At 34.4% G+C, this 17,925-nt stretch overlaps 1 protein-coding gene across 1 annotated transcript; it reads left to right on the top strand.

Annotated features, from left to right (window-relative positions):
• Positions 1-11,953: 11,953 nt before the first annotated feature.
• LOC107941717 (uncharacterized) lies at positions 11,954-16,312 on the top strand. The gene is made up of 9 exons (XM_016875307.1): positions 11,954-12,010; positions 12,451-12,675; positions 12,722-13,264; positions 13,350-13,994; positions 14,300-14,414; positions 14,526-14,681; positions 14,784-15,097; positions 15,185-15,333; positions 16,249-16,312. Exons 1-9 carry the CDS (start codon positions 11,954-11,956, stop codon positions 16,310-16,312), a joined length of 2,268 nt encoding a protein of 755 aa, XP_016730796.1.
• The last annotated feature ends 1,613 nt before the right edge of the window (positions 16,313-17,925 follow it).

The raw sequence follows: 17,925 nt of genomic DNA, 5'->3' as shown, positions 1-17,925 counted from the left end.
CTTTTTGTCTCTAGTTTTTATGTTCATCAATAGTTGTTTAAAAGAGAAAATATTAGCAGTAAAGGAGAGGGAAACGTACCTGGTAGCGTGATCTTAGCCCTCTTTGCCGTCATCGAAGAACAGTCTTGGTTCGAAGCCGTCTGAATGCCCTCAATGCACAGAATCGCGCAGGGTTTTTGCTTTAGTTCTGGTTTTGTTTTGATGTAGGTGATAGTTTTTTTAGGGTTTATTTTAGTTTTAAGTGAAGGATTTAAAACATTGCCATTCAGAGCCCATACAATGGCACTGAAACGGCGTCGTTTGATGGCCCGACCCAGGTGGTGACCCGATCCGGGTAGGATCAGCGTCCTCTGGTTGGTTGGTCTATTTTCCTAATAGGTCCCTCGGAGTTCAATGGGATTATGATTCGATTTTCTTTATTTGTTTCCTTTTGTACCTTACATTTAATTTGATATTCATTTAGGTCCTAGTTCAAACGGTGCCATTTCTATGATTCGATTTGGGTCATCTCCATGGTTGTGTATAATTGCTGATTCGGTTCTTCATGTTTGAAATAAATTTTAATTTAATACTAATTTAGTTTCCTTTCTTAAAATTCGATGTTTCGATACTATATTCATATATTATTTTTACATTATTTTTATTATTGGTTTAATATTATTTTTAAGCTTATTATTAGTATGATTTCTAAGATGTGATGCTTTATTCTTGTAAAATTATTATCAATATGTTTTAAATTCACTAACCTTTTCAAAATCTTTATATACTTTTATTTTTCAAATTATTGTTAATTTTAATTTTATATATTACTTTATATATCTCAACAATACATTTTAGAGTATAATTCAACATATTCTTTTTACAATGATAGTATACAATTATTATATGTATAATTTATATGAAATTATTTTAATATATATATGTGTGTGTGTAAAATGTGTCATAACTTGTAGCTTATAAAATTCTATTCTATGTTTTAAAAATTTTATTAATTTCTATTATTTTAATTTGTTTACTTATGATTAAATTATTTTATATTAATTATTCATTTGGCTATTTGTAAGATTGGTTATTAGTTTATTTGATTATTAATGTTGATACATTATATGTTTGGTTGCTCCATATTGTAAATTTAGTTGGCTATTCATCATTTGCTTTATGTATTGTTATTCAATTATATTATTTGTAAGAATTGCATTTCATTAAAATATTATAATGGTCGTATTTCAAAACTCCTAAAAAAGGCTTGGTATTCATAAGTTTTCGAGAGAATTGTGCCCTAACTTACTGAGCTTCAATTTTTCTTGATGAACTAGATAATTAAGTGTTCATTTTATTAAAACCTTACAATCATTTAAATAAAATTCTTTAGATTTCAAAATGTTGGATCCTAACTTACTAGGTACGATATTTTGTTATCTCGTTTTTAAAATAAAGGCAATATTCGATGTTTAAGAATTTTGAGAAATCGAACCCTAACTTACTGGATTCTAATTTCTCGATTGACTTAAATCATCAAATATCCTTTTTAAAACGTGTTAAATTTTTTAGAAAGGGAAAACTTAATTTCGAGGATTCGAAATGTTACACTTTAACTTACTGAGTGTGACAATCTATTCCTTTGAAATAAAAGAGCTTTATAATCCAATTCAAGATAAAATGATCGTATTTTAAAATCTTTTCAAAATTTTGACATTAAGATATAAAACAATCAATTCAGTACCAATTTTGGGCGTCACGAGGGCGCTAACCCTTCGTCGTGCGTAATCGACTCCCGGACCTGTTTTCTCAAAATTCGCAGACCTAAAATTATTTTCAAGGTGATCTGATCACACCTCAATAAATGATCGGTGGCGACTCCCAATTTTCATTTTTAAGTCGACAACTATTTTTGTTTTTTTCAAAAAAGTGGTTCCGACAGCTGGATAGGACCGTGACCCACTATCTAGCAAGATAGGAACCAATGATATAAGTTGGGACTTCACACTTGGACGAGTGATAAGTTCAGAAAAGAAATGAGGATGACACCACTAGCTTAGCTAGATAAGTCAAGTTGAATCTCAAAGAAACACGAGAGTGAATAACTCACAAAGTTATAATTCATATATGTCAAAAGTTGTTTTAAAATGTTTATAAATGAACTATTTATAGGCTTAAATGTGAACAGTCAAATAGACAAACATTGAAGGTAAATAATTAAGCGAAATTAATGTCCAGCTGAAAAAGATGAACTTGGTAAAGTGCCAATGCTAATCGGTCTAGATTCATGGCGTGATAGGTGAGCTGAATGTAGCTGGATTCGGTGAATGGAATTGATGATTGTAGGTACATCGAATGGAAGGTGAACTGGTGAATGAACTTGATGTCAGCTGAATGGTCTTTATGTGTAAACAGCTAGAATCAAATGAACACTTGAAAAGGTAGCTTGTTAAGTTCATAATCATTGGCTGAGGTACATGAATAATTCGGCTGGGGAATGCACCTACTAACTCTCATGATACATGCACAATCGGGTGCATGATCTATCTTTAGCTATCTTCAGTGTATCGGCTAGATACATGTATGTTCAGTTGAGTAGTAGCTCCCTTTGTTCATGCACAATTCAGGTACGTTGCTTGTCATTAAATGTCTTCAATGTATCAGCTAGGTTCATGAATATTTAGCTCAAAATCAGCTCCCAACATTCATGCATAATCCAGGTGCATGCTCAATTTTTAATGAGCTACAATGAATCGGCTAGGTTCAGGTTTGTTCAGACGCATATAAGAATGTGAGCTACTCCTTTCCAACAACCAGTAAAAAACACAATTAAATATACATGATTAAAGCTTTAATAAACATAAATTAAACACTCAAATAAATATGAAATTGACTAAGACACATTTAATAGATGTAATTGAGCTATAGTAAACTTAAACAAAATTAAATGAGCTAAAATAATTAAGATGTCTAAGTCTGGCTAGCTAACTTAGCTAGCTGATTCGAATTCAGCTTCCAACAAATTGAAGATGCTTCTTGTTGATTCGTCCATCTCCTTTGTAGCTTTCTCCCAAGCTTGTTCAACTAGAGCCGTCAGTGATTCTTTAAAATGTTTAGCTTGAGCTCAAAAGATTGGACCAATGAGGATCTCGATGGGATCCCATTTCGTGTCATCTAAGTCTTTGAGCTGGTTTGTATCATTGCCCGTATCTAACAACACAATCTTTTGTTCCACCTCAACTTTTTCCCGTATTTCCAGTGTTCCGCTGTGGTCTCCCTATTGCAGCCATATTAATCGAATGAGTATTCTGAGCCTTTTCTTTATCAGACTTTCTGGGCAATCTCTAAGATAATGATCATAAGAACTACATTTAAAACAACCATCTTTCAACCTACATTCACCTTAGTGCCATATATTACATTGCTGACATTTAGGCTCATTGTTCCTGACACTACCCACACTCGCTACAGATGTAGCTTGATGTTTCGAGCTCAAATGCTGCTTTCCTTTATCTTACCCAGAATAACCCACCGAAGCTGATGAATGACTATGTAATTCTTTTGATTTCTTCGATGGAGATGAGAATGATTTTTCCATAGGTCGTTTTCCTGTACCAAGAGTCTCTGAATCTGCTTTTCTTTTTGCTTTTGCTGAGTTCTTCAGCCTTGTATGCTCTATAAACTAAAACTACAAATTCTTATAACTCAAGAATCCTGACTAATAGCTTGATATCCTCATTTAGACCATCTTCAAACTGAGTGCACATAGCAAGCTCTGTTAGTACACATTCTCTAGCATATTTGCTATATCACAAAAATTCTCTTTCATACTTGACCACTGTAATTCGACCCAGTTTCAACTCTAGAAATTCTTTGTGTTTCTTATCGAGGAACCTTTGACTTACATATTTCTTTCGGAACTTTGTTTGGAGAAACTCCCAACTTACACGATCCCTCGATACTACTACGACCAAGGTGTTCCACCACTGATAAGATGAATCTTTCAACAAAGAAACAACACACTTCAAACATTCAACTAGTGTACACGATAATTCATCAAAAACTATAATCATGTTTTCTAACCAAAACTTGGCCCTCTCTAGATTGTCTTCGGGTGTACCATGAAACTTCTCAGCCTTATACTTTTAGATTTATCCACTGAAGGCTTGCTCACATCAAGTGGTTCCAAACCTTAAGGAACTACAGGGACTGGTTAGGGTATGGGTAAGGGTGGAGGTTGTTGAGCCATTGGGTTCGTTCTCACAAACTTAGTAAAACATTTGGACATCATCTGGAAGAAGGCTTCTTTAGCCTCTCCTCCGCGGCCTTTAGATACGGGCCTACTACCACTAGAGCTGCCCCATGAATGGAGGCTTGCGCATTACTTTCCACTTCATCGAAATCGGCTCGATTGGATGTCATCTAATTTATACAAAAACATAATTCAATTTAAGTTGGGAGTTATCACGCTATCGCAGGTTATTTATTGGCATGTATTTCTAGACTCCATACATGTTATGCTCAGTCCAAGAATCGACAAAACCATAGCCTTCATATCACTGAATGTAACACCCCTAACCCATATCTCTCACTAGATTAAGGTTACGGAGCATTACCATACAAACGGAACATTTAAACTTAATTTTCATTCAATAACATATACATATCATTAACCAATCATACATATACATACCGTCCCTAAATCGAGCCCTCGAGTCCCTAAAACTACATTATAAAAAATACAGGACCTAATTGAACTTATTCGAAAAGTCTGAGAAAAAGTTACAAAATTTTGGAAACAGGGGTCACACAGTTGCGTGCCTCACACAGCTGAGACATATGCCCGTGTCTCAAGCTGTGTAACCTTTGAACTAGGAACATATGACCATGTCCAAGCCCATGTAACTCTTTGAGCAGGGTCACACGGGCATGTGACACGTCAATGTGCCAGGTCATGCAACTCTCTGAATTGCCCCACACACTCGTGTTCCAGGTCGTGCAACTCTCAAAATTCCCGCACATGCCTGTGTGCAAAGCAGTGTGTTAAAATATGCAACTCACTGAATTTCATAAAAAGTAACTCTCAGATGACACACGACGGTGTTGCCAGGCCATGTGTCTCAAACAGCTGAGTCTCAATCCCGTGTCTCAAACAATGTGTACCCAAATTTGCCAAAAAATCAAGCCATTTCTAATATCAATTCATGCATAAACATTTAGGTCTTTTGTACTCATATTCAAAGAAACAAAACCCTATCAAACCCTATCATGGGCATCTCAAATGCAATCATCAAGACTTACTTAAACATGTCAATTTTACCTAATTTCAAACATCAATATCTAATTCAATACTTTCCAAAACATGCCATAACTTTACCACATTCATACCAATTCAAAACATACCATATGAGCCATTCAAAACATGCAACATAAGATAGCCAAATTGACACAATCTAGTAAGGCATCAAAGGGTACCAACAAAGTTAACTTACACAACTTATACATACCAATTCACCAACTAATCATTCAAAAAAATACCATTATATTTCAACCTACCATTATAACTTTGGCCAAAACATTAAAAAGCTATCGATATTTATGTTAGATAGTGTGATAGGTCTCCGAAAAGGATCCAAATCGGTCGAGCTTCTAATAATTTATGAAACATAGGAAAGAAACTACGTAAGCACTTAATGCTTAGTAAGCTCGTATAACTTTAACACACCTTACCATTTCATTTGCATAATGTAAATAGCATAAGTGTAATACCAACTAAAACCATAAGCTTGGAATAATTCCTATACAACATTATTAAATATACAAGTTAGTGCATTTATACATTGTTCAAATGAATTCATCTATAACAAGTAACTTACATATTTACTCACATCATTTAGACTATCATTTCCTTTTCATAAGTTCGTGATACATTCCATTTGAACACTTACCATTTCATTTCCTTTTCAGACCCGTTAATCTATCAAGAATTTCATCAGATACTCGAGAAAGCTCACACGAAGTGTGCCTTTACATATAATCGTAACCCTTCCTTTACATCATTACTCACACGAGCTATGAAATGGGCCTGCTCACATAAGTTGTGGGTCGGAATGTAAGCTACACGAGCTTTGGAGAATTAGCAACAAATGCAGGACCTCAGCCATCAGTAGGATATTTAAGACCAACACCAGAAACATGAAATCCCTGATGACATGTCATTTGTATCCTGCGAATTCCTAAGGTTCGACCGGGACTCAACATCCGCCAATTCATCATAACATTAATACGATTATACATCGATCCATTTACATTAAAAATAACATAGTAAACATTCAAATTAAACAACATTAATATGATAACCATTCATACAAACTTACCGTGACAACTAGGGGCGTGAAGGTTATATCGAGCTAATCAGAAGCTTTTGCATTACTTCGATCTAGGTCCGTACATGGTTTATCTTGATCTAAATAGAAAATTTCAATCTATTTAATATTTGTAGTACTCAATTTAGTCCACATTTCATATTTATGAAAAATTACCATTTTACCCCTTATATTTTTACTTTTCACAATTTAGTCCTTAAGCTCATAAATTGAAATCTAAGCATTTTAATCCCTCTTATAGGCTAACCGAATTCTTTAGGGACTTAAACCAACCCAAATAAATCATCATTTCATAAATTTAACATGAACTTTTATTATTTCTACAAATCAATCCGTAAATCTAAATTTCATCAAAAATCACTTTACAAAACTTGTTTATTTCTAAACATAGGTTCATAATCTACCATTTAACATCAAAAAAAATTCAAGAACATTAATGGCATAAATCTCAACCCTTAATAGTTTTACAAATTGATCCCAGCGCTAGCTAGATTCAGCTGAAAGAATCCCAGAAGCATAAAAATCATTAAAAATGGGACAAAACTACATACCATGCAAGTGAAACAATGCTTGGCTGAACCGTAGCTATCTCCAATGGTGTATTTATGGTTGAGTTAAGAAATGAAGATGATGATGTTTAACTTTTTTTTTATTTAATTTATGATTAATTGATACCATTTTAAACTTTAAAAACTTCCAAAATTTAATAGTCTGTTTGTCAGTGGTGTTAGAAATAGTGGTTTTGGGACCATAAATCCAATGAGTTAGTTCGTAAATATTATTATTTAATATTTACGAGTCAATTATGGTTTTTAAAAGGTTTTTGATATGATAAATTAGGCTATTTGAATGATTAATTAAGTTCAAGTGGTAAGACCTTAAGGTCAAGTGGTTTTAGAAAATTAAGTATCGGGACCTCGTTTCTATAAATCAAGCTGTAAAAATTTTTATAAATATTTTCAGTGTGTCATTAAGGTCGTATTAAAGTTTCGTTAAGAAATTTTAATGTTTCGACATTTAATTTATTAAAAAAGACTAAATTTTATAAGATTAAAAAAAGTTGAATTCTATTAATTAAAGGTGCGAAATAGCTAAGGAAAGGTAGTTAAATAGACTAATAGGTAAATATACCATCTTTTAAATGAATGGATGGTTAAATCATGAAATTTGTTAAAAATGCATGTATAATTGAAGGGTAAATTAATAATTTAATAAAGAAATAATTAGTAAAATAAGATAAAAATTGATTGTCAGCTTCCAAAATCAGGTTCCACCATAATTGAAAGAAGAAAATTCCATAGACAATGAGCAAGGTTTGGCTATGGCTATATCTATGGATGGTAAGCCATTTTTAACCCGTTTCTTTAAATTTTTATGTTTTTGAGATCGTTGCAACTAGGTCTAACTAGCCCATACCTTCGATTTTTAAATTGTTAAAGATATTGAATATTTCCATTGATGAATCTATGTGATTTTAGTTATTTAATAATGATTTTGAAATGTTGGTCGATATTTAAAAGTATTTTGTTAAGTAATTTTAATGAATTTTCGATTAGGGACTAAATTGTTAAAATAGTAAAAATACAAGGATTTGTTCTGAAACTGTTGCATAAATGGGATTTATTGGATTCCATAAATATTCATCTATCATGAATTTTCAATGAAAATGGTTAATTTGCATGTTTTAGGCTCAAGGTCTAAATTGAATAAAAATTAAAAGTTGAGGGCAAATTTGTAAAAATGTAAAAAATGACTAAATTGCATAAAATAAATGGTTTTACTATCTAAATTAATTAATTGAATGAAATTATTAATTTAGATCAAGATCCAGTGGAAAATCTAGGAGAATGAAAAATTACGAAATAACCCCTACAATTTGACTTTTCTGCGATTTGGCCAGGTAAGTTTGTATCGTTAGAATTTAACATCAATATTAATTTTTGAGTAGATTAACATGGTACAAATTCTATATTTATTTTTAATTGTTGATAATTAATAATATTAAATTTGATACTTGATTTGGATTGAACAGGGGATTAGAGTACAGTCGTGATTTGGTGTGTTACGGGGGATCAGAGTGGAGATGGAATTGGAGGGAGATATTTGTTTATCACCCAAGTAAATCGAGGTTCACCTTTTGTCGTGAACTTTCGTGTTATACTTTATGTTTGGCGTTTCGGTTGGATCAACTCTTATGAGCTTCTGTTTGTTATTTCGATTCGTTCAGCTCTTATGAGCTTTTGTTTGGCATTTCGATTCAATCAACTCTTATGAGCTTCTATTTGGTGTTTTGGTTCGATCAGCTCTTATGAGCTTCTGTTTGACGATTCGATGAGATTAGCTCTTATGAGCTTCTATTTGGTGTTTCGGTTGGATCAGCTCTTATGAGCTTCTATCTGCTGTGTTTGGTTGATTTGATGATGTACTCTTCTCCGTAAGTCGTTCTTTGAATGGAAAATCTTGGTAAGGTAATATGTTTAATGAATTTGAAATATTTGTTCTCTATTGAATATTAATCTGAACATAAATGAATTCATCAGTTGAGATTTTTGATGATGCTTAGTTTGTGCTAAGCTTATGGTTGCATTATATCATGTTTAATATTAATTATATACATTGAAATGGTAAGTGGCCAAATGGAAATATGCTTATGTTCATGAAAACGTGGTAAGATTCAAAAGGTGTATTTTTTAATAAAATGGTTTATCATGTGATTGACCTCAAATGAGTTATATTCATAAATGCACTAACTTGTGTATTGATGATGGTGATTAGACTTATGTCAAGCTTGAGATTATGATTGATGTTTATGCTTATGTTTGGTATTATACAAATGAAACGGGTAAGAAAAGGTAATGAAACGATAAGTTCATTATTGAAATGTGATATGATGAAAAAGGGATTGGAATTGAATGATGTATTTATATATGAGAAATTACGTATGTTATGGATGAACTTACCTATGATGTGAATAAATATATTAACTAGTGAATTGATGTTGTTATTTAAGTTTATGCTTAGTAAATGAAATGGAAAGTAAGTAAAAGTAGTAATTCATAGTTTTATGAAATAGTTAATGATGGTGTATAATGATTTATAAAATCTTATGATTTTAGGAATGAAAAATATATATAATGTTGATAGGCTTACTGTTAAATTCAATTTTGAGCTTAACTTATTCAATTAAATTATTAAATTGTTGATTAATTTTTGGTTAATTAAGTTATAATTCTACCTAAATTGATTAAATACATTCTATGCCGTAATAATTTAATTACACCCCAATTGAACAATTTAATTTTAATTTTATTTCATGTGCAGGTAAGGAACATTTTGATGCCCGTATAAGCTCAATTTTGAAAGTTAATCCGCATGAATAAACTGCTGAATGATGACCATATGTTGGCTGAAGGAATTAAATTAACATTGGGACAAAATTCGGTCCAATAGAAAGCAGCAGGCCGAATGTACAAGGAGAATTATTTTTAATTCTCCAAATTTCCTTCTTGCTAGCGGTGACCGACCTCAATTAATTCAAGGAAATCAAATCAACCTAGAAGAGTTTTAATTAAAGTAAAAATCTAGTAGGCTGGAGCTATTTTTATGCGACAGTTTCAGCTAGGAAAAAGGGAGATAAGATCAAATTATTTTTTATTTAATTAAAGGATATCATTACTCCTTAAATAGAGGTGACCAGCAGCTGAAAAGGAGGTGAAGAAAAACAGAGAAAGATACGGCAGTATAGGAGCGTAGCATTCGAGAAAAGAACAAGCTCAAATTGAACTAGCCAAAACCGATCAAGCAGCTGTAGCAGCAGTCCAAGTTTTCAGCTAATCGAGAGAAGGGAAGCTCGACGATTTGAGGAATTTTCTTCTCCAAGATTCAGTCTGTAATTTATGTTGTTTACAATTGATTTTTGTTTCATTTCGATTGCTATGAGTGGCTAAATTAATTAAGCTCAGTTAGACACTTATGAAACTTAGCACAAGGAATTTGAAGGTTTATTTTGTTTAAATTCGGATTTAGCATTCTTGAGTTGCTAATTTTATCGTTCAAGGAATTTTTTTCTAAATTAATTAGATTGATCGCCTATCTAATTTAGGACTTTTCTTATAATCATCTAAGTGTAATTGAGTAATCAAATTTCTTAATTAAATTTAGAATCAGTGATGATAAATTAGCGTGCCGCTAATTGAAGCAACTTCAAATTTAATTTTGGACGCCGCTAGAGGATTTTCTTTAATTAATGCAAGGTGAAATCTCTAAAATACTTAGTGCACTTTTAATTAATAATTAAAGGTAGGTATTCAAGTATGAAAGTTCTCTAATTGAATTTGAATTTATTTGGGATAAGAATTCATTTCGTAAGTGATTTTCTTCAGCCTTGTTGCTAGATTAGATTATTAAAATAATTTAATGACGCTAAGGACTTGTGCTAGGTGGATTAAGGAGTTACTAACTGAGCACTCTTTCTCTTAATTGGACAACCTTTCAACATTTACAATTACGCTACATTTTATTTGTTACCAAAGAGCATTATTTGAAAACCCCCCATTTTTTCTTTCTCGCATACGTTTATATTAACTTGATTTCAATTCTTTTCAAATAGGTTTAACACGAGATTCTTCGTGGGATGATTCCGTACTTACTCTAAATTACCAGTTAATATTGGTTGAGTAGGGGATAAAATTCGATGGTCGTAACGACAGCTACCAAATTTTGGCGTCGTTGCCGGGGAAGCGACGTAGTCAAATCTATTTGATTTTCAGAACTTATTTTGTTTTCTTGTTTTTGTTTATGCAGGTAGATTAGTCCCTTTAGTATATGTTATTAAGGAGTGGATGACGAACATCGAAAGACCCTGTTAACATCACTGATCGGCAAGCCGATCATTCCAACCCCCACGTTGAGCCTAACGTTTCAGAAGATTCCAACATGGCTAACCAGACCTTGAAGCAATTGGCCGCTCCTAACTTGGCTGTGCAACCACCATCTATCACGTATCTCGCCCTTGATAGGCCATTAAAGCTCAATTCAGGATTCCTGAATTTGTTGCCAAAATTCAATGGGTTACCAGGTGAGGACCCTTACCGTCATATTAATGAATTTCTAATTACTTGCTGAACTATGCAGCCAGATGGCATTGAAGAGGAACAAATCAAGCTCCGAGCTTTTCCTTTCTCATTACAAGGTTTGGCGAAGGACTGGTTATATTATATGCCGCCAGGCTCATTCACAACTTGGACAGGGTTACATAAAGCTTTCCTTGAGAAGTATTTTCTGGCATCAAGAATAGGGTCAATCAGGAAGGAAATTTGTGGAATTAAGCAACCGGTAGGTGAGTCACTATACGAGTACTGGGAAAGATTTACACGGTTATGTGCGAGTTGTCCACATCATCAGATTAGTGAGCAGCTCTTAATGCAATATTTTTATGACGGGTTGACACCACAAGATCGAGGAATGATCGATGCAGCGAGTGGAGGAGCATTGGTTGATAAAAATCCTGAGCAAGCCCGAAATTTGATCGTTAATATGGCATAGAATACACAACATTCGGTCTTAGGAGGTCCGACTTGGGTAAACGAATGGATGAAGGCCAGTCGAGCATGATGGAGGCTCAATTAGCTAATTTAACGGCTATGGTAAGTAAGTTGATGATGGAGGTACTGCGAAAGCTTCACTATGTGGAATTTGTTGTTTAGAAGGACATACCACAAATATGTGTCCGACATTATAGGAAGGGGAAGATAACGCTGTCTTTCCAAATCAGAGGAGGTATGACCCATATTCGGCTACTTATAATGAGGGATGGAGAGATCACCCTAATCTTAGATATCAAAATCGAGCTACACCTCCAGGATTTGAGTAGCAAAATTCCCGACCATATAATATGTCACAACCAACCCATCAAAACTCGAGTGCCGAAACCAAGACCCATTCCATGTTTGAACAAATGATGAAGATGATGGCTGACCAGAAAAAGGAAACCGAGGGAAGATTTTAGTCTTTGGAATTGGCAATAAAGTAATTGGAAACCAGAGGCTCGTCGACTGACGTTAATCTTGGGAACTTGCAAGCACAGGTAAATAATCGGTTACCATCACAGCCCGTGGCAAATCCGAGGGATAATGTCAGTGCTATAACCTTGGAAAGTGGGAAGGAGTTGAGATCGATACTCAAGAAGGTCCAAAACAGCAACAAGGAAGACGAAACTGAGGTAAAAAAGGTTCGATTTAGTGATATTGAAGAGGAAAATTTAGCCTTGCCAAAGGCTGATTTACAACTGTCGCAAGCAGCTCCAAAGAAAGTAGGGAAATCACGTTTACAACAGTCCATTGCTTTGCATGATGCAGCAAATTTTGAGCAGCAAAACGAGGGTTCCCGAGCTTCGAGCACAAGCAAGTCAGAACACTAACAACCAACCCCGGTCTTATGTGCCGAAGGCGCCATTTCCACAGCGTTTGAGGAAGGAAAAGTCAGACGACGTCAATGCCGAAATTCTAGAGACTTTTCGCAAGGTACAAGTTAATATTCCATTGATTGATGCAATTAAACAAGTGCCTAGATATGCTAAGTTTTTAAAAGAATTATGCACATCTAAAAGGAAATTAATTGGAAATGAAAAAATTAGCTTAAGCGGAAATGCATCTGTGGTATTTCAAAAGAAACTCCCAACTAAATGCAAAAATCCGGGAATGTTTTCGATACCTTGTAAGATAGGAGACCTTAAACTTGATAGGGCTATGCTTGATTTAGGAGCTTCTATAAATGTCATGCCTAGGAGTATCTACGATAAAGTTCAATTAGGTGCATTAAAAGACACGGGACTGATAATTCAACTTGCGGATAGAAGTAATGCCTACCCTGATGGCGTTTTAGAAGATGTTTTAGTGCAAGTAAATGAGTTAGTCTTTCCAGCTAATTTTTATGTTTTAGACATGGGACCTAATGATAATTCGATTGATGTACCCTTACTCTTAGGAAGACCTTTTTCTTAAGACAGCTAGAACGAAAATTGATGTGCATAAAGGGAATTCAACTATGGAATTTGATGGAGAGATAATTAAATTTAATATATTTGATGCTATGAGATATCCCACTGATATTAATTCTGTATTTACTCTTGATGTAATTGACAATTTTGTTCAAGATGTCTATGAATTAGGGGATGAGGACGAGTTGAAAAGCGTTCTAGCTAAGAGCATTTTTGATATCGACAAGCATGAATTTATCATTTTTGATTCCTTAATTGACTCAGTTTACGCATTAGAATCGCCCAAATTGACACGATTCAAGCCGATTCTCCCTAACCTTACGATGACTGGTAAGCAAATTCCTTCATTGATTTCACCTCCTAGATTAGAGTTAAAAGAGCTGCCCGAAAATTTAAAGTACATTTATTTGGGGGAAAATCAAACTTTACCATTGATAGTGTCGATTGCTTTAACCGAAATGCAAGAATTCAAGCTACTTAGAGTTCTCAGGGAACATAATGAAGCCTTCGGTTGGACACTAGCCGATATTCAGGGCCTTAGTACGACTTTATGTACTCACAAGATAGCCTTAGAACCAAATTCAGTCCCTAAAAGAGACCCCCAACACCGATTGAATCCACCAATGATGGAGGTAGTTAAGACAGAAATTTTAAAATGGTTGGAAGCCGATGTCATTTATCTTATAGTCGACTCAAAATGGTAAGTCCAATTCATGTTGTACCTAAGAAGGGGGGAATCACAATAGCTACTAACACAAAAGGATTAGAGATTCCCACAAGAGTGCAGAACGGTTGGCGGGTTTGTATAGACTATAGGAAACTGAACAAAGCCACTAAAAAAGACCACTACCCCCTCCCATTCATGGATCAAATGTTAGAAAGGTTAGCTGGTCGCTCACATTTTTGTTTTTTGGATGGCTATTCAGGTTATCTACAGGTACCCATCGCACCTGAGGATCAAGAGAAGACCACTTTCACTTGCCCGATTGGAACTTACGCCTTCAAAAGTATGCCTTTCGAATTGTGCAACGCACCAGCCACTTTTCAAAGAGGTATAACGAGCATTTTTTCAGATTTTATTTCACATTTAATGGAGGTGTTCATGGATGACTTTATTGTTTATGGTGATTCATTTGATCAATGTTTGCATCATCTTGTGTTAGTTTTTAGGCGTTGCATTGAGACTAACCTGATATTGAATTTTGAGAAATGTCATCTCCTGGTTGAAAAGGGCGTAGTATTGGGGCATGTCGTCTCAGCTAAAGGTTTAGAAGTCGACCAAGCCAAAGTCGAGGTAATTAAAAATCTACCTTATCCAGGTACTGTGATAGGAATTCGATCTTTCTTGGGTCATTTAGGTTTTTACCGTCAGTTCATCAAGAATTTTTCACATATATCGTCACCTTTATGTGCATTGCTAGGTAAGGATGTTGCATTCGAATTTAATGAGAGTTGTAAAAAATATTTTGATGAATTGAAATTGAAATTGATCACGGCCCTTATCATTCAAGGAACAAATTATGCATTACCCTTTGAGATTTTATGTGATGCTAGTGATAAGGCTGTTGGTGCGGCTCTAGGACAAAGAAATGGGAGGGAATCTTATATTATTAGGTATGCTAGTGAGCTATTAAACCCAGCTCAGTGCAATTACACCACAATCGAGAAAGAACTCTATGCCATAGTCTTTGCCTTAGAGAAATTTAAAGCGTATTTGCTAGGAGTCAAAGTCATTGTATTTTCTGACCATAGTGCTCTTAAATATTTGTTGCATAAAAAAGAAGCCAAGCCTAGATTGATTAGATGGATTTTGCTGTTGCAGGAATTTGATTTGGAAATTAAAGATAAGAAAGGTAAAAAGAACCTTGTGGTCGATCATTTGAGTAGGATAGAGACTGGAACTTTGAGGGATGAGCCGAGTGATTTATTTCCCGATGAGAGACTCTGTAGTGTGTCTAGTGTTTTGCCATGGTATGCCGACATAGTAAACTACTTAGTGACTAAAGAGTTCCCTACAAATGCACCTAGACATTTAAGAGAAAAAATTAGAAGTCAAGCCTGATATTACTTATGGGAAGAGCCATACCTTTTGCGATTTTGTAGTGACCAAATAATTAGGCGTTGTGTCGATGATAGTGAGATAGATTCGGTGCTTAATTTTTGTCATTCTCGAGAGGGTGGGAGACATTTTGGGCCTAATCGAACAGCTCATAAAATACTTGAGTGTGGGTTATTTTGGCTGACTATTCATAAATATTCATATGCATTTTGTAAAAATTGCGCATCATGTCAAAAGACCGGCAATTTAAGTAGCAGAAATCAAATGCCATTACATAATTTCTATGTTTGTGATATATTTGATGTATGGGGTATTGATTTTATGGGGCCTTTTCCTTCTTCTTTCGGTTATCTATACATTCTTGTGTGTGTTGATTACTTGTCGAAATGGGTAGAAGCATTTCCAACTAGAGCTAATGATGCTAGAACTGTGGTGAAACTTCTTAAGACCAACATTTTAAATAGATATGGGGTACCAAGGGCTATAATTAGTGACAAGGGAACACATTTCTGTAATAGAACCTTGAAAGCTTTATTTGCACAATTTGGTGTCACCCACAGAGTGTCGACAGCTTATCACCCTCAAACCAATGGGCAAGCCGAGAGTTGTAACAAGGAAATTAAAGGAATTTTAGAGAAAATTGTTAAACCCAATAGGAAAGATTAGAGCCAACGGTTAGATGAAGCATTGTGGGCTGTTCGAACAGCTTACAAAACACCAATAGGGATGTCGCCTTATAGGGTTATTTTTGGGAAGGCATGTCATCTTCCCGTAGAGCTTGAACATAGGTCATTTTGGGCTGTTAAGCAATGCAATTTGGATTATAGTTTGGCAGGTGAAGAGCGCAAGTTGAAGCTGCAAGAATTGGAGGAGTTGCGCCTAGAAGCTTAAACTGTTTCCCAGTAAGTTGAAATCAAGATGGCTTGGACCGTTTATAATAACCGAGGTGCATCATCATAGGGCAATCGAAATTCGGAGCCTTGAAACTAATAAAATTTTCAAAGTGAATGGTCATAGGTTGAAACATTTTCATGAAGGGGAGCAAGCAGCTTGGTTGGAGGAGATCAATCTTGAGGATCCATGAGAAAGTGTGATGTCGAGCCAACGACTTAAAACAAAGGTGCTTGTGGGAGGCAACCCACGTTTTCAGGGAAGTTTTCTTTCATCTTTTTCATTAATATTGTTCTTTACATTGGTAATTTTAATTTTCTTTTGCATTAGGGGCAATGCAAACATTAAGTATGGGGGAGAATCAATTCATTGATTTTTTTTAACGTATTTGATGCTTGTTTTGTTTTTAGCAACATTCATGAATAAGTTTTGTTAAATTTTCTTTAGGAAAATATTAAATAAAAGAATGAAGATGTATTTCACGAATTCAAGTTGATTGGGGTGGTTGTTTATCGATTGGTTGGGTTCAATTTTGTTTTCAATTAATTTATTGTATTTAAAAAAACAAAAAAGAGGAACAAAAACAAAATTAATCTGCTTAATTGATCAATTATGTGGGCCTTGTGAGGAATTTGAGCCTAGAGCGTAAGTTGGGACATTCATGCCAACTTGAAAGGTTATTATTCATTCATGTGTGATTATTGTTATCGACTATCAATTACTCTAGAACTTGCTTTAGATCTTATTAAGGATAGTAATACATTTGATTTCCATTAATATGATTTAAGAGGCCATAGGAATTAAGCCACGATTACTTATAAAAGCCGACATTGACATTATTCCACTTAGTTAACCAATTTGAAGCCTTAATTTCCCCATTTTTTATGTACCTCCAGAAATTGAGCCAAAGCCGAATCAACTCGCCTTCTTAGGCTAGTTAATTCAGTTTGGAAGTTTATCATAAATTTGACACATGTTGGCCAAGTTGGGTGGTTTTTAGCCGGAAATTAAGGGCTGATTGGCGTCTCTAAAAAAATTATTAATATCAATAAGTTGCAGCCTTCTTATGAACGAACCATGAAATGGATCGGTTGAATCAAGTGGTATGGAGATGAAAATGATGAAAGGCTAATTAGTCATCTGCTTTCGAAAAGAAAAAAAGAGAAAAAGAAAGGAAAAAGAGAAGAGAAAGAAGGGAATTGATGACTTCCGAATGATTTTACTAGCCTAAGAGAACTAGCTCCACCATCCAAATAAATCCCTTCCGTCCACTGCACATTACCTCGACCCCATTACAACCTTTATTTTGCCTCGATTATATTTATGGAATTTTATGTGTTATGTTATAGGTAAGATGGACAAGCAAGCATATGGTGGTTAATTACGGTAGATTTCAATTTGAGAGTATTATACTAGCCTAAGCACAATGACTGAGGAGTGTTAATAATTGTATTCTTTCCGGTGAGTATTGATCAAAGAAGCATGATTAATTTTCTCTATATTTTCCTCTCTTGAATAAACCAAAAAAATCTAAATTGTTGATTTCAAAATTCATCCCAAGCATGGGCGATGACACAACTCTTGATTAGACTTGATATTTTTGAAATTCGTCT

This window comes from Gossypium hirsutum, chromosome D12 (assembly GCF_007990345.1).
Source record: "Gossypium hirsutum isolate 1008001.06 chromosome D12, Gossypium_hirsutum_v2.1, whole genome shotgun sequence".
Classification (NCBI taxonomy): domain Eukaryota; kingdom Viridiplantae; phylum Streptophyta; class Magnoliopsida; order Malvales; family Malvaceae; genus Gossypium; species Gossypium hirsutum.
Note: the sequence above shows the minus strand (reverse complement) of the source record. Positions and strands in the feature narration are given on the sequence as shown.